Source organism: Harmonia axyridis, chromosome 1 (genome assembly GCF_914767665.1).
Source record: "Harmonia axyridis chromosome 1, icHarAxyr1.1, whole genome shotgun sequence".
NCBI lineage: Eukaryota > Metazoa > Arthropoda > Insecta > Coleoptera > Coccinellidae > Harmonia > Harmonia axyridis.
In genome coordinates this window covers 42911039-42934732 of record NC_059501.1, presented here as the reverse complement: position 1 = coordinate 42934732, position 23694 = coordinate 42911039, and the positions used below count along the sequence as shown (strand labels likewise).

Sequence of the window (23694 nt, the reverse complement as noted above, 5' to 3'; positions counted from 1 at the left end):
ATTGCTTGCCAGAACTCCGCACCGCGTCGTTTGAGCAATGGCAATTTCACGTGGGAAAGTACAACTCATAGTATATCCAAAGTCACTCGAACTAGTCCATAAAATCGCTTGGCCAGATGTCACTTTGAAGTGGCTACCACGATCAACTAAATATCGAGGTTTATTTAAAATATTGTTAGGCAATAAGTTCACTGGCCACAAAAGAATTTCTGGAAACTTGGACAACCCTTGTATAATCGTAATATACTGGCTTCCTACAAGTGACTTTGGATATACCATACCACTCTAGATAGGAAAATTACTATATCAATTGTTGAAAATGAGTTAAAAGTTGAAGGGACGTCAAATATCATAGTGTTAATCAACTCATACTATATCAATTATTTGGCTTGAGAATTATATAATATATGAAGTTACCTGTTGTGATATGAATGTTGCTGGGCATTGTCTTTCCGACTTCTCTAAACTGATACAGCCCTTAATGAAAAACTCCAACTCCATCTGGGATATATTATTTTCATATTTTTCCAATTTGGAAGTCATTTGAAATGAATATAATAGTTTATGTTTCTCAAATATCCCAGTGCATCCATAATCATATACATTTTTTGTGAGGTTATTGATAATATTACCTAACCTTTTCAACAGTACAGTGTGCGGTAGAGCTTTTCTTAACGAGTATGCAAATACCTCGAGATAAGATCCCAGAGAATATTGGTACATCGCATTAACTGCAGCCATGTCAGCCATAACAAAAAATAAAATGGCTCCTCTTTTAGCAACGGATCTATAGCCGTCTCTCAGTCTATCAATATCTTTCGAAGTTTCAACAGCCAACTCGAGTTTTTCCATTACCTCTCCAGCTTTACTTTTAGTGTTTTCTAATGTAGCGACTAATTCCACATTGTCCAACATATTTCCAGTAGTTGTCGATAATTCTCTCAATAAAGAGTCCTCAAGTTGTTGCAGCAAATTTTTATTTACGCTCGTTTCGGATATGAGCATTTCTCGCTGTTCCTCTAGATCAGGTCTTTCATTTCGCACCACAACACTCAATAGCTGATCTTCTAATCCTGATAAAGTAACTGTATAATTGATAACACTCGCTATGGCGTAAACCGATGGATTGAATAATGGATTGGCGAATTTAGTAGTCATGTAGAGTCTGAAGTTGGGATCCCAATCAACCTCTTTGTCCCCCAACACAACGAAAACTCTACCGGATACAGTCTTAATATTTTTTGAAATAACATTGATCACCACCGGATCGATGTAATCATCAACATCTTGAAAAATAACCGGGGATCCGTATTTTATTGCCATATCTAAGTGTTTCAGAAAATCGCTATCACTGAAGCTGAGAACTTTGAGGTTGAACTGCTCTTCTTTTTTTTTAATCCAATTAATGGCTTGTTGTTGTGGATCAATACAAAGAGGAAACCTTGAGCTTTTCATTGTAAGTATGCCATTTTGCACAGACAGCTCATCTGGAGGTAACCCTTCAGAGTTCCACCCACTCACTTCTACATCACTGGATAAGTTCGTTTCAATTCTGTATGGTTGAGTTAATGGAATTTCTTTGGAAACTATAGCATCCAACCATTTCATATATACTATGTCCCTACGAAATTCATAAGTGAAAGGTCCACAGTAAGCTAAAAATCCAGAAGATAACAAACAACTTCCTATGAGTCTTTCCTTTTCCAGATGCAGCCCTTTCAAGTCTTCAGTCCATCTTGCCTTCTCAGAACTTAGCCCTGTGATCAATTTGTCAGCAGCTATCAATCTTCTCATCATGATATCAGTTTCCTCTTGTAATTCTTGGCGTCGTTTCAAAGCAGCTTCGTATTTTTCATTCAACTTAGCAAGATCCGCCTCTAGTTTTGCTATTTCATTGTATAATTTCTCCAAATTTCTCTTGGCTGTATCATATTCTTTTTGAAGCTCTTCTACTCTTTCTTTTTTAGGCTTCACTTCACGGTAAACAACGCAATAGTCTAAAACAGCTAAAACAAATTTGAGCAAGCCAAAGCCGGCCTTAGAAATAGAAGCCATATCGTTCAATTTCGAAGATTTTTTCATATGAGCTCTCACAGCTCTTTGTTGTGCCTGAGTGATGTTATTGACATCCATCTCTTGTAAAGTTCTTAAGAAATTTGGATCAGCCATCATACCTTTAGCAGTTTTCCAATTTATTTCTTTATATCCTCTAATTATTGCAACACACTCACAAACTACTTGCACGGCCTCTGGTGGTGTGGCAAAAGATCTTATTTCTGTGATATCAGACTTGTCTAGATCCTCTAACGCAATTCTGGCTGCTTCAAGCGCAGGCATTGCTTCCGCAAGGGCTTCCTCTGCCTCTCCCTGTTCTACACTGATAACTTGCGCCTGCTCTTCGATTTCAGTACTTCGAACAGAAGCAATATTTTTTTTCTCGGTAGCTTTTTTCGTCCCTGCATCTATTTCAACAAGCATAGTTTCGCATTCCAATGTAGCTTGAGTAACTATTACCTTCTGCTTTTCCAATTTTTCGTTCAAAACAGCTAATTCACCACTAGCTTCTTCGATTTTAGACATTCCACTCATCAATCTATCACACTGGCTTTTAATGAATGCATTTTTTTCATCTAATAATCTTAAATAAGTCTGAATGAAGTCCAGGTAATGTTTGGGAGTGACATAATTCTTCCTTCTTAATCTCAATGCATATTCGAGAGTAAAGTGCATAATATCCTTATGTGAATTCACCACATGTTCAATTATTGTTGCTCGATAATCCTCAGGTATTCGTGGATTTTCTTTCAAAAAAACAGAAGCTACTGCAAATAAAGCTTGATCTGGCCATGGAAATATCCAATCGATTGTGGTATTGTTCACTAAGCCCGGAAAATTTCTACATCTCTTGCTCAGTATTTCACCTTCAGGTGACATAGAGAGCACCACGTGCAAATTATCGTTACAGGTATTGACGAAGTATTGCCATACATTGTCTTTGGCGACACCATAACCAGCTTTTGTTGCTGCGCTTCTACAATTTCCAATAATGGCATCTTTGTCATCGTCTGTGAAGAGTGAGGGCACAATACCAATCATAAGAATGTTGTTTATGAATTCGAGAAAACCTTCTTCAACAACTTGAGCAGCTGCGAAGAAAAATACTGTAGGCTTGTTGTCAACGCCCAATTTATTATATAGCACTTTCAAATCCTCTTTGAACATAGCTTCATTGTAACCTCTGCAGAGAACAATTGAGAATAGATCACAACCAGCCGTGAAAGCTGCAAGTTTTGTCAAACTTAATTTTCCACTACCTCCTACACCAACGATCATAACATGGCCTTTTTGTAACCTCAAACTACGATGTATACGCGTTAAGTGTTCCAATGCGTCATCAAAAAGAACTATCGGTAGTTTTTCCTTAACTTCATTGTATTCTTCATGAATTTCTTGAAATAAAAAATAAATAGCTTCATAATCTAGTAAATCTTCATAACATCTAGGCTCATCTTCATTCACAGCATTTCTATAATCTCCAAAAAGTAATGGATCTCTCATAGCATACTCGGTCACGTCAATTTGCTCTTCTTCGGGCTCTTCAGTTTTTTCTTCTTCGGGTACGAATGCAAAATCTTCGTCTTCTTCTTCTGGTACTGCAGCTACTTCTTTTGTAGGAGGTGGAAATTCTGTTTGTATTTGTTTTATAATATAATTCCTCATGAGTTCCTGATCTTTTTCGTTAATAAGTCGATCACAAATTACCCTGGTGAATTCATTTCTCCATACTCTGACAATTTGAGGAACAGTTGTGTATAGATGAGGTTTAGTCATGCACATGCCAGCTACAATTCTTGAAAGATCTCTCATATTGAATATGTAATGAAATTTTTTTGGTGTTGGTGGTAGCTGAACAATTATTAAATTGTACAGATTGATCGTTATCGCTACCAACTTGTCAGCTACTTGAACTTCAGGCGGAAATGTATTTAGATGTCCTGATAATATTCTATAATATATATGTTGAAGAGTTTCAGAGGTTGGAAATATTAAATTATATACGGTAAACATTGACATAAATCTTGCATCTACCTCATTTCTTCCTCCACCAGCTACACCCATTGCAGCATAATAAAAGATATCTCTGAGGGATTTCCAATTTAAGTCTTTGCCCCTATCATAAAAACCTCCTAGTTCAAATAGGAGTTTCAATAAGGCTATTGGTTGTTGAGTCCCATAATCATCTACTTGAGGCATATTCAAGTCGTCCATGAAACAAATTAATTTCTTTCCCATCGGTGGACCATAAATTTCTTTTGTTCTTTTCTCAACAGAAGATTCCAAGTTTCTCTGTACATCCATCGAAGTAGTACGTGAAGAGAAATTTATATTCATTATAATATATAATTCCTGATCCAGGTTTCTGAGAAAATCTTGAATTATAGCTGTTTTTGAAGTACCAGTTTCACCGATCAATATAATTGGTCTCTTCACACGATTCATAAGTTTCAGTGCGTACGTTGTCCTAACAGTATCAATTGTGGGTACCAAAATTTCAGCGAAACGTTTTTCAGGATCATGGATATACTCTGGTACAAGCCAATCCCAAGCAAACCATTTTCTCTCTTCTATATCTAAATAATAATCGTAGAAAGTGGGATAGGCTGTTGGCAACTTGCGGATATCACAAGGGTCTTCTTTAGTATCTTCAGCTTTCAACATTGAACACAAACTCTTTATGAATTCATCAAAGTCTTTCCTGCCATCCGATAAAAGCGCGGCTCCAACAGAATTGTAGAGAGCTGTCACAAATACGGCTTCAATTAGATCTGTATCAGCTGGCTCGTCTGGCGTTCTGACGTCTTCAGCTGGTTGAGGTAAAATAGCATCTATCACAAAACACATTTGAGTTACCATATTCAAACCTGTTTGAGGAATGACTGTTTTCAGAGGAGCCACTTGACGATTAGCTAAGGTGCCTTCTATAATATAACTCAATAAGTCGGGGACATATCTTTCATATAATTCTTGATATGCCTCAAAATCAGCTGGATGAGTCCTGGTCTTAATCCATCTGTCCCAGTAAGGTTGATATCCCAAATTTTTGGGATCGACGTAAACCATACCGGCTCTTGATACAGTAGCTGGGGAAGCATACTGCAGATCTCCCACTTCAAACAATAGAGCACAAATTGGAGTTTGCAAACGAATTCTTTCGCCATTAGCTAATGTTAAAAGCTTATTGTCATCCATAACTGAATTCATGTTCTCGATCCACAATGCATCAACATCCCCATCGAAAAGAATATATCTCCTCTCTTGTTTTTCTGTAGGTTTATTCATTTCTCTGAATATATTCGAAAGAAGACCGTCCACCCAATCTCTCGTGGCTGGATCCAAAATTCCGTACAATTCGATAACTGAACATGCCTTTGGATTCAATGTGTAAATTTTGGTAGGTAATCCCATCAGCGTTTGTGCATCAGCTAAAGTATGAATAACAACAGACTTCCCGCCACCTGTTGGCCCTACTAGCATTGTAGAATGTCTGGTCATCATTGTTTCATAAAATTGAACAACTTTGTCGACTTGATAAGGTAATATGATATATTGTTTCCGTGCAAGAGCCGTTTCTACAGCTGCATTGAAGTCAGGGTAACCTACTCGTGGACAGTCCATACCAGGGAACAGATCTCTGATGAGACCCAAAAATAAAGGAACATCATCAAATACAAATTTTGGATGGTTCATATCTCTTAACGCTCGCATTAGTACTAAAGCTTCTTTTATATCAGGAGAGGCTCTCTTTAAAACACCAGCCATTCGTAATACAGCATTCAGAGCTCTGAGACCCCAGTCATAATGAAACTGTTTTGATAATTGTTCCCTTGCTAGTTTATAAAGGACGGTCATTTTCTTAGCTAAAACCTTAGCCTCTAAAAATCCATCCGAAAACAAGGATATCAAACAAATCATCTCCATATCAGGTACTATACAAACAACTGGTCTGAATAAAGCTTTAACTGATTCTGGTAACTCTGTTCTACCAGCGTAACCTGGATTCATAGTAATGAATATACCAACCTTAGGATCCATACTTATTTCAGCTCCTTCAAACATAAATTTATCAACTCTATTCATTAAAGCACTGCGGATAGTTTGCAGTTGAGTTGAAATCACTGATAATACAGAAATATCGATCCTATTGAACTCGTCGAAACAACCCCATGCACCACACTGAACAAGACCTGCCAAAGTGGTACCTATTGCTTTGAAATCCATACCTTCTCCGCAGTTTGTGACAATGCAAAGTAGTGCTAAAGCTTTCGCTAAATCTTTCGTTGTTTCTGTTTTTCCAGTTCCAGCAGGGCCTGCTGGAGCTCCCCCCATATGCATAATCAGAGCTTGTGTAATGGTCAAATATATACGATCAGTTAAAGCTGTTATTACTAATCTACCATTCAAACCCATGTACTCATAACCATATTCAAAAGAACCTGTACACTGATTAACATACAGATTATCGAGGTGGTTGACCCAGTAAAATCGTAGCTGGCTTTCCCACTCAAACTCTTGAGCATCGGTTACACTATCCCGGACGAAACCTTCAATAATGTCTCTTGCATGAACTTCTATAATAGCTATTGTTCTCATTTTTGATCTTGTGTTTGGGGTAAGATCTGCTCTTACACTAACTACGATTTCGTCTAGTTGGGAATTGAGCTGAGTCAAATATTCTTTCATAGCTCTCTTATTTCCTTTCTTGATCTTGGCAAACACGTTTTCAACCTCTGCAGTCCACCATACTTGACTGCCTGCTAAGCACACCATTCCCAAATATTCCAACATCCATTCACATCTAGGCCTCCGAATTTTTCCGTAATAGAAAATACCAGCCTTAGTTATGAACCGATTAGATCGTCTCATCTCCCACAGTACATCATTCATCCAATCTTCAACTTTACCAGCTACAAAAACAGCATTTCTAAATTCCATTACTTCTGCTTCAGCCGAAATCATAGCGCTAGCTACTAATCGATCCTGATTATCAGGAGCTATTCGTAAGGATTTAATATTATCGAACATTTTGATCATATGGTCCTGTACGCAGTAAGGATCACTACTTCCCAAAATCGATAGTAGTTCCTCTGTCGAAATAAAATAAAATCTTGGAAAACGTCTTCGTTTTGAATCCAGGTAATCGTTTAGAGATTTTTGACACTTATCTAATCCTAAGCTCAGCATTTGGAATTCTGATAAACGCCCAGCAACTAAGCAACAGTCGCATACCAATGGTTTCTTTGCAGAATCAGCCATAATTTTCTTGAATGCTTTATCTATATCGTCGAATTTTTTTGCTTCGTCTGGAAGTTGCACCCTGATGTCACCTCCAACAAATATTCCTTCCAGATATAACCATTTCCGTTGAACTTGTAACCATTCATCGATAACCTCTCCGATAGTTGACAAATTTTTTTCCCATTTCTGAACCACTGGTAAAAATGGTCCAACAAATTGAGATCCTGCCATACTTTGTAAATTCATGGAGTTATCCTCAAGTACTTGCATTATTTCATCTACTGGACCTAAGAGATATCCCCTATCTTCACTTCCTTTAGAGTGTTTCACAATTATGAATGCCATAGATGCCCATATATCGACAATTTCTTTTACTCCTTTTTCTATGGCTAATTCTTTTATAGCATTGGTGATAATTTCTTCAGCTATATCCTGGTACCTATGTAACTCCATAGAGAACATATTGTCCAAAGTAAATCTGTCAGGAGCCATATCAAATTCAATTCCTGTCTTCACCATCAATTGTTTCCAGTGCCTCTCTCGAAGAGCCTCATTTTTCAAAGAAACCATTAAGGGAACACTGTTCTTGAACATTTTCATTTTATTTTCAAGAGTTACCCCAACTGGCAAATTTTTGACCACCCTTGGTAGCTTTTTAAAGTCCTTGACAAAATTTTCCATGCCGTCGACGAGAGCTTGGGGGTTGAGGTTAGCCCACAATGTTTTTCCCCAAATTTCTCTTGCATGTTTCTGATTCTTGTAAATTCTGTACACTAACTCCATACCATCGTAATGGTCCTTTGCTTTGAGATATTCACTGTAGTCTGCTAGAGGAATATCGAATAACATTTCTGCTTGAAGTAGCTCTTGTCGTCTCTCTTCAAATTCAATGAATAACCTCTCATATTCCTCCATAAGGTCCACACCTCTATCAAGATCTTCACCTACTGACCCAGGTCCTTCCTGATTAAATCTCCTCACAAACTCTGACAGCAACTTACAAAAATCATTTATTTGATTCAAAGTAATCAAGGCGAATCTCTCTTTAGTACTTTCAAGTTTCTGCTCCCTATATAAGGCTGTTATAAATAGCGATTTCCAATCTTTTTCTAATTTGTACGCTAATTCTTCATGTTCAGGATCATATGGTAACTGGTGTTGTTTCAATACACCATATGTTTCTTGGAAATCGAGATATTCCAATTCGGCGTGCAAGTTTTTCTTCGTTATAATCCCAATTGCTTGCATCACTGATTTGAACTTATCCAATCCTTTGATATTCTGGTTTACGAGTACTCTCAATTCCGATATTGTATCCCTGAGTTCTTCCATAGCAGCAAAAGTTCTTTCTTCCAGTTGTCTTCCCAATATCATTTTCCACTCTAGAGAATGTTTTCCTATCTCTATCAAAAGAGGTTGCAAATTTAACTGAATAGAACAGATGGGTATAAGATATTCCTGTTCTTCCATTTTGACTCGAATATTTTGGTAAAAACTGAATTTGTCATCGAAATCTTCCAGAAGATTATGTTTTTGTACCCAACCCAAACAGGTTACTTCTTTATCGAAACTCCAAAGACTCTTATACCTCCGCCATTTCTGAACATATCTATGTACTTGGTATATTGTTTTATGTGAGGTTTCCTGAAGTTTTGTAACTAAGTCATTGATATCAGGAATTTTAATGATATCGTCGTAAAATGTATAGGTGAATTCTTCCATCTTTGAAATCTTGATTGGTTTGCAAGGTTTGCACATTCGATCCATCCATCTTGTAAATGATTTGAGAGTGTCCAGAAAATCTTTGGCATTTCTAACAATAGTATTATAAATTTCTGGAGCTGTGGGATATAATATCACTTCCGGTAATTGTACTACAGCATCAACTTGGAAAAGAAGAACTTTTGCTGCAAGTTTAGATGTGAATGTTTCCAGGTTTCTCACAATCATTGTGATTAAGGTTTGAAAGATTTCATTTTCCCAATAGTGATAATAAGCTGCCATCTGCGGAGCCATACCAGTATTCGTCTTAAGCACCAGGTATTCCACTTTTATAAGTATAGGGCCAAAGGTTTCATAAATATTAATCATTTCGTTCAAACGCTCAGTTCGTAAGTCAACAATAGAATTGAAGAATTGTTTGCAGGGTAAACGCAAGGTGTTTTCTTCTACCGTTACAAAATCAAACAAGTTGAAATTGGATAGTTTCTTGATACGTTTGTCAATATCCGCCTCAATATATTCTATTTGAGAGAAAAGAGTTTTGAGGTTATTAATTTTCAAAACGCAGTTCTTAGCATAATCTGATATTCCGAGAGATCTCCAATTTATTCTACTCAAACCTTGTTGAATATAAAGTTCCACCTCCTTTATCTCTTCTTTCAGTAAGTTCATCTGAAAATAAAAATAATGAAAACAATTTTACATGTCTTATTGTAAAAAAATAACAAAAAAAATCAAAAACCTGACAGTTATGAGAGAATTAAATGAACAGAAAGCAACCATGAATGTTTCATTATTCTTTCGACCAAAAAAAGGGTTTATAGATCAAAAAGAGGTAAAACCGAAATTCCTAACTGTGTGGACTAGTCTGTGACTTCCGGTATACACATGAAAGAAACTAAAATTCGATATTTCGTAAATTAAATTTGACATTTCAAGAATTGTAATTAATTATTCGTAATTGAAAATTGTGTTGGTTTATGGATTTGTCAACTATCCCAACGAAAATTAGTTATAATTCGTGAAATGTAAAATTTAGTTATCCAAACATCGAATTTTAGTTCCTTTCGGTGTTTTCCGGAGGCTGAAATCTAAAACGACGTACTTCTCTGCGTTGCAAGTGTTAATTCTCAAAATCTTCCAGAAAATTATCTCTGCCCGTCTCTGTACCCCCTCGTACCTGTGTCACCTTTCATCGGCAACCAATCACGTACGACGAATCGAAAAATCACCGGCACTTTGCAAATTCCTGTAGCGTAACATAAAATAGGAGCATGTAAAATCATTGCAGCACGTATTACACATTACACTTATTTTAACGTTCATTCCACCTGAATGAAATTGGTTCCCATTTGGAAGAAAAATGGTTTTGAGGTTTTTGACTAACATGGACATTGAAATCGAACAATCGAAACTCTCTTGATTAACAAGCATCGGCTTCTGATCTGATAAAAGCTGGAAAATTAGGAATTTTCATGCAAAAATCTCAAAGTTATTAGTAATTAACATTGGAATGAAGTTCTATTCGAGATAATTGGAAAAACGCAGGAGAATCCGGTGAATCAAGAAGTTTTTTCCAAGAATTCATCTCTTCCAGCAATGTTCGATAATTTATGATAGATACGAGGAAATTTCATGTTTGATTTTAATTATATAGGGCACAATTTCTCAGAGAGCAGTTGTTTCGCATGTTCACATTACTCAAAGTTTCAAACGTACGCACACACATGATATTTGCATTAATTACCTGCGGTGATGTTAATTTTGTGGTTACATCATTGTAAGCTTCAATCATATCAGTTATGGCCTGTACGTCACTCTGAAGTCTATCTTTTTGGATGGCAACCATTCTTACATCTGTAGGTAGCATGTAACCGAAGTATTCCATGATACATCCCTCTTTTATATAATTGAAGATCTCCCAGTCGAAATTCAAAGAGAATTCTAGGTTTTGTTCGGCCATTATATTGTCCCCCATAACCTCATGCCAGGTTAAGCTTTTTAATGATTTCATTTTATCCATAAGCATATTTGTGCTTTTTGCGGACATCAACCATTTTAGCGTCGAAGCAACAATGGAGAATTTCAAACCTGAAATTCGTCATTTAAAGTTTTCAAGATATTTTAGGTGAGGGCAAGGGAGGCACATGTGGACATTTTTCATATTATTGCAATTTTAGGTGTGGAAAATTGATTCCATTCAATTATTATTTTAACCTTCAACTAAGAAGATGAGTTATGCCATTTAAACTGAAATTTAAATATTTTATCTTTAAAATTTTTTCCAGCTACAAGCGAAAATAATAACTACTGCTATTTGTCCACATGTGCCTCTTTAGGGGGCACATGCGGACATAGCAACTTATATTACGGAGTAGAAGTGGACAAGTAAAATAAATTGCTTCTAAGTCCTCTATAAATGTCCTTTCAGTAACCGTTTCTTGAATCATGCAGCAATTCAGGAAGAATTATGACCATAACTTACCATCATCTGCTTGAAAATGCCGGGTAAATATGAAATCACTGTTTTCTTTACAAATTTCTACAGAAAACATAAGTTTCACTCAAAAGAAAACTGCCGCGTCAAGGACAAACTACTATAGTGGTAGGTTAATTTACCCATATATGCAAGAACTAACAGCAACGCCAAACGGGCGGTAAATTTGAATTGTCCACATCTGCCTCGTGTCCACATGTACCTCCCTATCCCCTACATAATTTTCCACTAACTCACGTAGCACCACCATAAACAATTGTGCTCATTCAATATATGCTTCTGCCTCTGATATGTCTGAGTAATTTTATTGATAAAAGTATATAGAAAATTTTCCTTTTCTAACTACCGTTTTGGCAAAAGTCATCATAATAAAAACTAGCTTCAGTATGTTCAAGGTTTTTATGGAATGCATTTTTGTGAGAATTTCACGAAATATTAGTAAATTCCTAGAATTAATAATATCATAAAATAGTATATTATATACCGCGGGACTGAAGTAGTACATTTAATCCTGAGGGTAAAGTTTATGGCCCGACCGCAGGGAGGGCCATAATTTACCTGAAGGATTAAATGTACTTCAGTCGCAAGGTATATACGATACTTTTCGTACTTCCGGTATGATTTTATTAATTATTTCAATAATTTCAATCAGTCTTTTCTCTCTTCAACTCATTTAATAAACTGTCTTTAAAATAAGTTACCATAGTAACATTGCGTTGTGACAATTATAATTTAGAAACATTGTCATTACTAGTGTCATTGTAAAGAAACATTGTTATTGATAATTATTGGTATCATGAGTGAAGAAGGTGTATCTGATATTGATAAAAGAGCAGCCGAAGTAGGTGAAGAATTGTTACCACCGAAATCTAGAAAACTATACGAGCAGCAGTACGATGCTTTTAAAAAGTGGTGCCGCTTAAAAAATGTGAGACAACCTACTGAAAATGCGCTGTTAGTCTACTTCAATGATAAATCAAAAGCGGTTTGTGCCTCAACTCTCTGGGCACATTACTCAATGCTTAAATCGGTTATTAACATTAGAGAAGATATTGATATAAGTAAATTTCCAAAATTATTAGCTTTTTTGAAGAGAAGAAATGAGGGATTTAAGCCAAAGAAGTCAAGAATTCTCACGTCTGAGCAGGTAGATCAGTTCTTACGGGAGGCTCCGGATGATAAATATTTAATGCTTAAGGTAAATTTGGAAATTTGTTTATATTCAGAAATTTTAAGAAATCAATTTTTTTGTAGGTTGCACTTATTTTGGGCGTTGCGGGAACTTGTCGTGGAAAAGAGTTGGTTGATTTAGAAATCGACGATGTGAGAGATTTGGGCGATTCCTTCCTAATTGCGATTAGAAACACCAAAAATAAAATTGACCGAAATTTTGTGATCAAAAATTCAGAAAACAGTGCCATCAGTTTTGTGGCGATATTTCGAAAATATGTGGCATTGCGAAAGACAGGGACACCTCATTCAAAATTTTTTGTTCAATACATCAACAAAGAATGTACTACGCGAGTAGTAGGAAAAAACATGTTTGGTACATTTCCACGGCAAATAGCAGCTTTCTTGAAATTAGAAAATGCGACGTCTTATACGGGACATTGTTTTAGACGCACATCTGCGTCTTTGTTAGCTGATTCGGGAGTGTAATAATCGGGAATTTGAGATTCTCGATTATTGGGTCTGGACGTCGCCAACGTGCGGTAGTTAGACCAGACCCTTGTAAGGTCAGGCACTTGACATTTGACTTGGTGGAGACTAATAAAGTGTGAAATTTATTGGTTCCCTATTTGTCCTATTTGTCAAATCTGGATGATGGAAATCTTTTTGTACAAGTCGATACTTAGGTGCAGTCTCGACCTCAGCCGATAATAATGTACGTTTTAGGGTGTTAAAAATTAGTTTATCGAAGTTTGTTGAGTGGTCTCCTTATGGGAACATGCAATCCGTGGGAAGAGAAAAACTTGGCAACAACGGAAAAAAATCCAAGACGTTATTTTGAAGGTATGCCCATCGGGGGGCGGGAAAATAAGTAACCTTAGGCCAAAGCAGAGAAAAATTAGGCAGTTAGTGACGAGTAAGTTTCGGGAAACGGTTAGTTTCGGGGAGTTCAGGGAACTCAAGAATCAGTTCGGGAATTAGGAAGTTTAGAGTTGAAGGTAGAGCGTGGAAACCTTCTTTAGTAGAAGTTAGTGACGAGTAAGTTTCGGGAAACGGTTAGTTTCGGGGAGTTCAGGGAACTCAAGAATCAGTTCGGGAATTAGGAAGTTTAGAGTTGAAGGTAGAAGTTAGTCGATATAAAAGTTTTGGAAGATTAGGTTTGAAACGTAGTTTGAAAAATTCAATAGTAATATATTTTTTTTTTGGTTTTGTCACGGGTCGACAATAGATTCAGTGAAGTTAAAGATTAGTCATAACGGTATCGGTTCGCCAAAGTTTCCGTGAGGTTCAAGATACGTTTCGCGAGAGTGGACTGGATGTGAAGGATTATCCATCGAAGGAATTGACAGGTAGCAAGTGAGAAATTCAAAAGTTTAATTTTTTTTTTTTTTTTGTTTGGTTGTTCTGTCCAATGTTCTGAAATCTCCAGTTAGTTTATGTAAAAGTTTAAGGCAAGTCCTCCGAAGATCAGTTTTGGCTCAAGCTTGATTTTGTTAAATTTTTTTTGTGTTATTAAAATTATAAAAGAGCTTATGCCTTTTAGTTATCTCTAGATCTGTTCCCAAAGAAAAAATCCAGTTTAACACTAAGTCCTGTCCCTAGTGCGACAGGCCTTACCCACACTTTCTCCCTTAATAAAGGAGAAATTTTGATTAACATCTTTATAACACTACCACCACCTTGATCAGAGGAAAGCCGCTCTTCCAATGATCACAAGAGGCGGGGGATTAGTACAGGAGCAACAATAGACGTGCTGAAGAGACATGGAGGATGGAAATCCTCCAACGTGGCCGAGGGATATATTGAATCGTCTATTAAAAATAAACAAAAAATTTCAGATAAAATATTTGGTCAAGTCGCCGATTCGTCCACTATAGTTATGTCGCAGTCCTCATTCTCGCTTCCTGTTTCCGCAGGATCTTCGAAACAAACACCAGTTCAATATGAAAAGGACCTATCTGTTACTCGTCAGTTACCTGGTGCATTAACCCAGGAAAGACTGGTCAATATGACGAACTGTCACAATATTAATTTGAATATTAACGTTAATTACCATTCTAATTAATTATATTTTTCAATAAAATATCCCTTAAATTCGTTTGTTTGTGATTTAATCGTTCCGGGAGTTTCGTCAATATTTAATCCCGGAGGGATTGAATGTGACACTTTAGTACCTGTCACAAGGGAGTGAAGTTGTCACTTTAGGCCCGGAAGTACGAAAAGATTCTTACCTTTTGGTGCAGATGAAGAACTTTGTACCCAACTCTGTTTTGTTGAAGGTTTCATCGGTTGAATACTAGAGCTCTGTTTGGATGTTTTTGTCTTCATATCATCCATTCTCAAATCTATAACAAAAAATGTCTTGAATTTCTTTCACAATACAGGGTGTTTTTAAGAGAGCCAAGCTTCAAGAGGGATCATAAAAATTATTTTCAACAAAAAATGTCATATAACACATGGTCGAAATGTTGATGGTAATTCTTCAATTCAACATTTCTTCATTTCATAGAATATTTCAATTTTTTCACATAAAATCAATTATATTTCAGTTATCCCTGTAGCCACATCAAATTTGACCACAGATCTGAAAACTGCATTGAATTTGCTGCAAGATAAGATGTTCTGTGTGCCAAAAAATTCTTATTGCGGGCGTGGAATAAAATCAGTCATATTTTTCCAATGGTTTCATCGGTTTAGTTATAAAAGCCCAAACCTAAAATAGGTCAACAGAATCCGTTCTGAATTGTGCCAGAACAATTAGGCAAAGCAGGGCGGCGAAATTTGTTTTGCAGGGGCGTCTGGCGGTGGCTCTGTGGGTTACTTTAATATATGTATATATATATACCTTAGGTCAAATACCAGGCTATCAAATCAATTCATTAAAAATGAAGTGAAACATTCATATAAACAAAAAGTTGTTACCATCATCGACGCCTTTTTTGAACAGAAGACTTGAAACTTTCAGAATATCCATTTGCATGGCCTTCTCGACAGAGGATGTGCTCTCTTCTTGCCATTGATCGAATTTACTCTGTTCGAAGGCCATCAACGCTTTACTAACTTTGAGATAATTTCTGAAAGCGTCGTCTTTTATTCTAGATGATATAAGTTCAGGAACCTTTTGAAATTTCATAATCATCTTCTTCAGTTTGTGGAACATCAATCTCACCCAATATATGGATCCTCCTTTCGGCGGAAAATTTCTGCAGAGAATTGGATGACGGCGATTTCTCTGGGGAGAAATTACAGTGTTAGCACCTGATTAATTGACTTTACTAATATTTTGTTGTTTGTCGTTCAGACTCGCAAGTTCTTACGCCTGAAAAAACTAAATCTTTGAATAATATTTTGTTAGTTCTTTTCTGTCACTTTATCAGTATGTTTATACCTATGTTTTGCGTTCAAAGTATTCAAAATTCGAACATTATTTCCAATTATTCAATTCTCGAATTTTCAATATAATTCACTTCGATCAATTTTGTTTAATAAAGTGAATCAATCAAAACTTGCTGACTGAAACAGGAAATGCCCGTTTTTTTCTGAGGCCATATCACACGAACCACCTGGAATATTTTCTTCATATTTGGCAAATATGTTCTCAATTTAGAGCCTAACCGTATCATGCAATAACCGCCTTGAAAATCCAGGTACGGGTTGACAAAAAATTATGAATCGTTTGAATCCTCGAAACAACACCCTGTACATCGGAATTTTGAAAATCTGTTTTAATATTCGAAAACACCACTAAAAACTGAACTGAGACGTGTACTTCAAATTTTCGCGCAGACAGTTTTACTGCACAAATTTTCAACGTAAAAGTGAAGTTTTTAAGAACTTGAATACCTGAAAGTGGTTAATATTGAATTACAACTCCAAAGTGCTTAGTATTAACGAGTTTTTTGAGAAAATTGGTGTTTAGGCTTAGCGCTCATGACTCGTGAGCAATTTTTTTCAAAGGTTTAGTTCTCGAAACGCTATTATTACGTGTTCGTCACAGCTCTGAACCCAGAATAAATAAGGTGCTACTCAAAATACATTTTCCTATTTCGATTGGTTAGCTGCTCATTTGAGACAGTTTCGTTCATTTCACCAGTTGTGTTAAAAATGATTTTACCTCAAATTTGTGAAAGCATCTAACAAAGGTCATGACTCATTCCGATTGAAGAGCAAGTAGCTAACGCATTGATTTCCAACCTTAGTGTTATAGAAAATAGCAAATAAGAGTAATGGGAAAACTAACTCACGGTAAATATATTATCTACTTCTAGTACTTCTTTCATAAACTGATCCAAGATCACATCAAATTTACTCATCAACCTGTCCAGAATCACCTGTCTCGTCTCCATATGTTTGAACTTCAAGAGCATATCCAGGGCGATTTCAGAAGACCTATAATATTATTAGAGTAAACATAACTACAGAAATATTGAATTACTGAAATGCTAATCAAATTTCTTTTTTATTATAAGATGTATCGTTAAAAATGGTTAAATATCTATATAAATATATAGATAGATAGATATATATATATATATTTTTTTTTTTTTTTACTTCACCATAAGGGGAGTTTTCGCTAGAAAGTCCGGGTTCAAATAAACCAAGGAATTCCTAGGCTGCTGTCAGGAACATTCGGACTATTCCAGAGTATCACCTCCTTTTGCGCTTTGCTAATTAGCTCTTGTTCCAGTTCCAATATATATCCAATATATATATATATATATATATATATATATATATATATATTTTTTTTTTTTTTTTTTTTTTTTTTTTTTTTTTTTTTTTTTTAATATCACCATAAAGGGTAGGTAAACCCTGAACAGCCGGACAGTTTGTGCCAAGGCTGCTCAGAGGGATGTAAGGAACTTCCTCACCAGTCTAGTATTGGCGAGGATTACTTCTTTTTGAGCTGTGCTCACGAGCTCTTTTTCTAAACCTAGTCTTAGGGTGTTGTCAACTAGGTGTTTCTCCACTAGCCCATTGGTGGACATGACTAGTGGCAGTATGGTTGTTGATTTGAGGCCATAGATTGTCTTCATCTCAAATGCCAGGTCCTGATACTTCGTTAGTTTTTCCGTGAAAGCTTTAGCTATGTTGTCATCGGCCGGGATAGCAACGTCCAGGATTTCCATCGTTCTCTCTATTTTATTGTGGAGCAGGATGTCGGGTCGGTTGTGTTTGATTGTCTGGTCCGTTGTGATAAAATTATCCCAGTATAATTTGTAGTGCTCGTTTTCTAATATGTTACTGGGTCGGTATTCAAACGGTCTTACTGTTTTTTTTATTAGTCCGCACTTTTTGGCTATCGCCTGATGGTAAACTCTGGCCATCGCGTCATGTCGCTGCGTATAGTCAGTTGGAGCCAGGATGGAGCAAGATGAGGTGACGTGCTGAATGGATTCAGTCACCTGGGAGCACTTTCGACATTTATCCGTGGGTATGTTGCGTCTAGTAATGTTCTTAATGTATGATCTTGTTGGGACCACTTGGTCTTGAATGGCGATCAATCTTCCTTCAGTTTCAGGAAATAGGTATCCGGATTTAAGGTAAGTAAGTGAGTATTCTTTATTGACGTGATCGTTTTTTAGGGTCCCGGGATACCTTCCATGTAGCGCTTTGCTGTGCCACTCCTGAGTCAATTTTTCGATGGTAAGTTGTTGTGGTTCGATTTGTCCTGCCAGGTTCAGCGGACTCAAGCGGTCATCTTCTCGACATATGGTTCGGTGAAACGGTAAGTTTTTATTCAGAAAATATTCTCTTGTGTCGCGAATTGTTCTGTCATGTATCATTTCCAGGTTCTGCAGCCCTCTCCCCCCTTCATGCCTTGGAACATATAACCTATTGACGGATGCATGCGGATGGTGAATGCCGTGTTTGGTGAGTAGTGCCCTAACTTTCTGATCAATATCTTTTAGTTCCGTGTTGAACCATTTGATGACTCCAAACGAGTAGCTTATACAGGGTACTGCCCATATATTTATAGCTTCGAACATGGCCTTCGAATTAAGCTTGCTCTGAAGTATCTTTTTCAGTCTGCTTAAGAACTTTTCTTTGAAGATAGTTTTCATCTCGGTTGTTTTGATGTCTATATATATATATATATATATATATATATATATATATATATATATATATCTATATCATAACCTAGCAGTGTAGTTCACAAAATCGGCTTATCAACATCATATAATTTTGTTGATATATATGTTGAAACCACAAATGGACGGCTGGCTTCTGTTGTTGACTCTGTTTGTTTGTTGTTTGTTTCAGGTGTTGCTCATCCTAACACTTTTGCACCGTACTGATGAGGGCCTAAAGCCCGAAACACGTGTCTACGGTTAGCATTTCTCTGTGAGGGACTGTCCTTATCCTTTTGTGCTTTGTTTTATGAACAAAAACCCTCGTTATCCTTAACACATGTGATAATCCCGGGACTCGGATGTCACGCAGGTAGCTATAGCTTCCTACGTGGTGATGTTGGTTGTTTCCCGAAAACCCATTGGGTCTTCCTGCTGAAACCACAAATGGACGGCTGGCTTCTGTTGTTGACTCTGTTTGTTTGTTGTTTGTTTCAGGTGTTGCTCATCCTAACACTTTTGCACCGTACTGATGAGGGCCTAAAGCCCGAAACACGTGTCTACGGTTAGCATTTCTCTGTGAGGGACTGTCCTTATCCTTTTGTGCTTTGTTTTATGAACAAAAACCCTCGTTATCCTTAACACATGTGATAATCCCGGGACTCGGATGTCACGCAGGTAGCTATAGCTTCCTACGTGGTGATGTTGGTTGTTTCCCGAAAACCCATTGGGTCTTCCTGCTGAAACCACAAATGGACGGCTGGCTTCTGTTGTTGACTCTGTTTGTTTGTTGTTTGTTTCAGGTGTTGCTCATCCTAACACTTTTGCACCGTACTGATGAGGGCCTAAAGCCCGAAACACGTGTCTACGGTTAGCATTTCTCTGTGAGGGACTGTCCTTATCCTTTTGTGCTTTGTTTTATGAACAAAAAACCCTCGTTATCCTTAACACATGTGATAATCCCGGGACTCGGATGTCACGCAGGTAGCTATAGCTTCCTACGTGGTGATGTTGGTTGTTTCCCGAAAACCCATTGGGTCTTCCTGCTGAAACCACAAATGGACGGCTGGCTTCTGTTGTTGACTCTGTTTGTTTGTTGTTTGTTTCAGGTGTTGCTCATCCTAACACTTTTGCACCGTACTGATGAGGGCCTAAAGCCCGAAACACGTGTCTACGGTTAGCATTTCTCTGTGAGGGACTGTCCTTATCCTTTTGTGCTTTGTTTTATGAACAAAAACCCTCGTTATCCTTAACACATGTGATAATCCCGGGACTCGGATGTCACGCAGGTAGCTATAGCTTCCTACGTGGTGATGTTGGTTGTTTCCCGAAAACCCATTGGGTCTTCCTGCTGAAACCACAAATGGACGGCTGGCTTCTGTTGTTGACTCTGTTTGTTTGTTGTTTGTTTCAGGTGTTGCTCATCCTAACACTTTTGCACCGTACTGATGAGGGCCTAAAGCCCGAAACACGTGTCTACGGTTAGCATTTCTCTGTGAGGGACTGTCCTTATCCTTTTGTGCTTTGTTTTATGAACAAAAACCCTCGTTATCCTTAACACATGTGATAATCCCGGGACTCGGATGTCACGCAGGTAGCTATAGCTTCCTACGTGGTGATGTTGGTTGTTTCCCGAAAACCCATTGGGTCTTCCTGCTGAAACCACAAATGGACGGCTGGCTTCTGTTGTTGACTCTGTTTGTTTGTTGTTTGTTTCAGGTGTTGCTCATCCTAACACTTTTGCACCGTACTGATGAGGGCCTAAAGCCCGAAACACGTGTCTACGGTTAGCATTTCTCTGTGAGGGACTGTCCTTATCCTTTTGTGCTTTGTTTTATGAACAAAAACCCTCGTTATCCTTAACACATGTGATAATCCCGGGACTCGGATGTCACGCAGGTAGCTATAGCTACCTGCGTGGTGATGTTGGTTGTTTCCCGAAAACCCATTGGGTCTTCCTGCTGAAACCACAAATGGACGGCTGGCTTCTGTTGTTGACTCTGTTTGTTTGTTGTTTGTTTCAGGTGTTGCTCATCCTAACACTTTTGCACCGTACTGATGAGGGCCTAAAGCCCGAAACACGTGTCTACGGTTAGCATTTCTCTGTGAGGGACTGTCCTTATCCTTTTGTGCTTTGTTTTATGAACAAAAACCCTCGTTATCCTTAACACATGTGATAATCCCGGGACTCGGATGTCACGCAGGTAGCTATAGCTTCCTACGTGGTGATGTTGGTTGTTTCCCGAAAACCCATTGGGTCTTCCTGCTGAAACCACAAATGGACGGCTGGCTTCTGTTGTTGACTCTGTTTGTTTGTTGTTTGTTTCAGGTGTTGCTCATCCTAACACTTTTGCACCGTACTGATGAGGGCCTAAAGCCCGAAACACGTGTCTACGGTTAGCATTTCTCTGTGAGGGACTGTCCTTATCCTTTTGTGCTTTGTTTTATGAACAAAAACCCTCGTTATCCTTAACACATGTGATAATCCCGGGACTCGGATGTCACGCAGGTAGCTATAGCTTCCTACGTGGTGATGTTGGTTGTTTCCCGAAAACCCATTGGGTCTTCCTGCTGAAACCACAAATGCATTACATTTACCTTGTATTGTAATGGTTGGATCTCTGTTAGGAAGAAGTTGGTAATATTGTTCATTGAGCAAAATTGTGTTGGAGAGCTCTATGTACTGATCCTTATCCATCAATACCGTAACATTGCCTTTATCAGCCCGTAACACAAGCAATTCTTGATGTTGACTTAGGTACCTCTTACAGTGGTAAAATTCTCTCTGGAAAACATTATTAGTCCTTTTTCCAGGTTTGATGTAGTTGGTTATAATATTAGCAGCTTGGGAACGTTTGATGTTCTTCCCCTCATCTGACAGTCTATCATTAAGGTCTATAATGCTCTCTACATCTGCCAACAGTCCCGACATGGAAACCTCCTTCAAAGGAATATCAATGCCGAATCTGGGGCCCAGTGCTAGGAATTTCAATATTCTATCTGGTATAATCACAGAACTAACATTCCTAACCCACCTTTCTTGTGGTTCTACTCTCTTTAGAAGTTCATCCGATAGAGCTCTCTCCTTCATCAGATTTCTCTCCCTGATAGCAGCAAATTCTCTTCTGTACCTTCTGGACTGGTAAGATTCGAAACGAATTAGCATCTCTGGTGGAAGCAACCCCTCCAAGATCTGCCACAACCTGGAAGACTCACACTCCATTCTTCCTATCCTGGTCACAGTCACAGTGATCTCAAATTGAAGAACGAGACGCCTTGATTTCTCCAACATAGCTTGAACCTGTCTGGACGAACCTGAATCACTTGCTGAGCTGAACAAATAATTCATATTGCTGGAAATATGTTTGGGAAGTAAACCCTGTCTTTTGCATTCCAAAAGGAACACTCTTCGGTTTCTATAAGATGCCAGTTTCATATCGTATGAAGACCATGACTTCAACGCCTCATATGCTACTCTTCCATAGTTGTTTCTCACTTCTGCATAAAACCCCATGCTTAAATATCAACAATTTTAATTCCCAATATACAACAATAGTTATAAGTATGATAAGGGGTGTGGGAAAATTGATAAGTGTTATAATTTCACTCTTCTTTATTTCATTTAGTCGACGTTTCGATCCCGATGGGGACCTTCTTCAGGACTCTACAATAGCAATAGAAAACAGTCAAAAACATGGCAATCACAAAACATGTAAAAATAGTACATACCGAAATACAGAGTTGTAAAGATCTTATTTGAACACAAATCAATAGCTCTCAAGAAAGCAATGAACAAGAACATCAACAAATTTAGCGAAAAAAGATCTGATATTTCATTAGCACAAGAGTAGAAATCAATTATCATATGTAAATAAGGTAAACAGAAAAATCAACAAAATGAGAGGTTGTCAAAAATGTTGTCAACCAGACTTGCCACAGAATACACGCACATGACAAATGAAACATAGAATAGTATTAAATCACACTTGGTCGCAGTAATTCACTCTCACCGAACTCAGAACAAATGCGATTATTGAAAGACTCCATGAACCGAATCCAATCCCCTCTCACAGAAATAGTCCGGAACACAGATTTCATTATTACGTTATCCCGACTGTAGAACTTGTGAAAATATTCATTCCATTTGATCCGTCCAATTCTCTGCCACCAAACTGGTCATAATGAATCAAATAAGTATAGATGGAGCTAATATTGTTTACATCCCTTCTGTAATTCATAGAACAAGTGTGTCGTTTAATATTTAAGAAACATCTTTTCTTTCCACTAACTGCACATTCAAGAATTTTGGTGGAATCATAATCCATTGGGTGATCTTTGTCCCGGGTATGGTCTGCTAGGGCACAAATCTTATTTGGATTCTTGATGTCGCTCTTGTGTTGAGCAATCCTTCTCTTCAAAAGCTGAGATGTCTGACCAATATACACCTCACTACATATTGAACATGGAATACAATACACCACACCACTCATATTATCAACAGTCATCCTATCTTTCACTCGACTGTATAGTCTGTCAATTTTAAAATAAGATTTCGGAATCAATTTAATTTGTGTGGTCTTTAGGAGGTTAATTAATGCATTAGTCATACCATTTATTAGGGGAATAGAAGAGTAAAGAATTCTATCTACGTTCCCAGTGTCCACAGTGGTGGATGCGCCCCTCTCTCCATTCGTTGGCTGTCTCGAAGGAGTGGTATTGTATATCAATCTGGACAACAACCTCTTTGGGTATCCATTCTCTAGCATCAATTGTAACAATAACCTCAGATTCTGCTGCCTTAGACTTGGATGAGCAACTTTTTCGATGCGATTCTTCAATCCTAAAATCATGTTTACCTTTTGTCCATGTGGATGATTGGAAAAATAGTGTAAGTATCTCCCTGAACTTGTTGGCTTTCGGTACCAATCCAGAATC

General features: G+C 37.6%; 1 protein-coding gene and 1 long non-coding RNA gene across 2 annotated transcripts in view; one reads left to right on the top strand and one right to left on the bottom strand.

The window, feature by feature from the left end:
* LOC123675019 (dynein axonemal heavy chain 10) overlaps positions 1 to 23694 on the bottom strand; it is a 93390-nt gene that overhangs the window by 23042 nt on the left and 46654 nt on the right. Inside the window, exons 12-16 of the mRNA XM_045610245.1 lie at positions 16930 to 17074; positions 15608 to 15917; positions 14917 to 15030; positions 10766 to 11109; positions 418 to 9690 (exon numbers count right to left, since the gene is read on the bottom strand). Of these exons, the coding sequence (XP_045466201.1) occupies positions 418 to 9690; positions 10766 to 11109; positions 14917 to 15030; positions 15608 to 15917; positions 16930 to 17074 (10186 nt within the window). The remainder of the gene's footprint in view (positions 1 to 417; positions 9691 to 10765; positions 11110 to 14916; positions 15031 to 15607; positions 15918 to 16929; positions 17075 to 23694) is intronic.
* On the top strand, positions 13239 to 14214 carry LOC123675025. The gene is made up of 2 exons (XR_006746738.1): positions 13239 to 13683; positions 13806 to 14214. It is a non-coding gene; the product is annotated as an uncharacterized LOC123675025 (long non-coding RNA).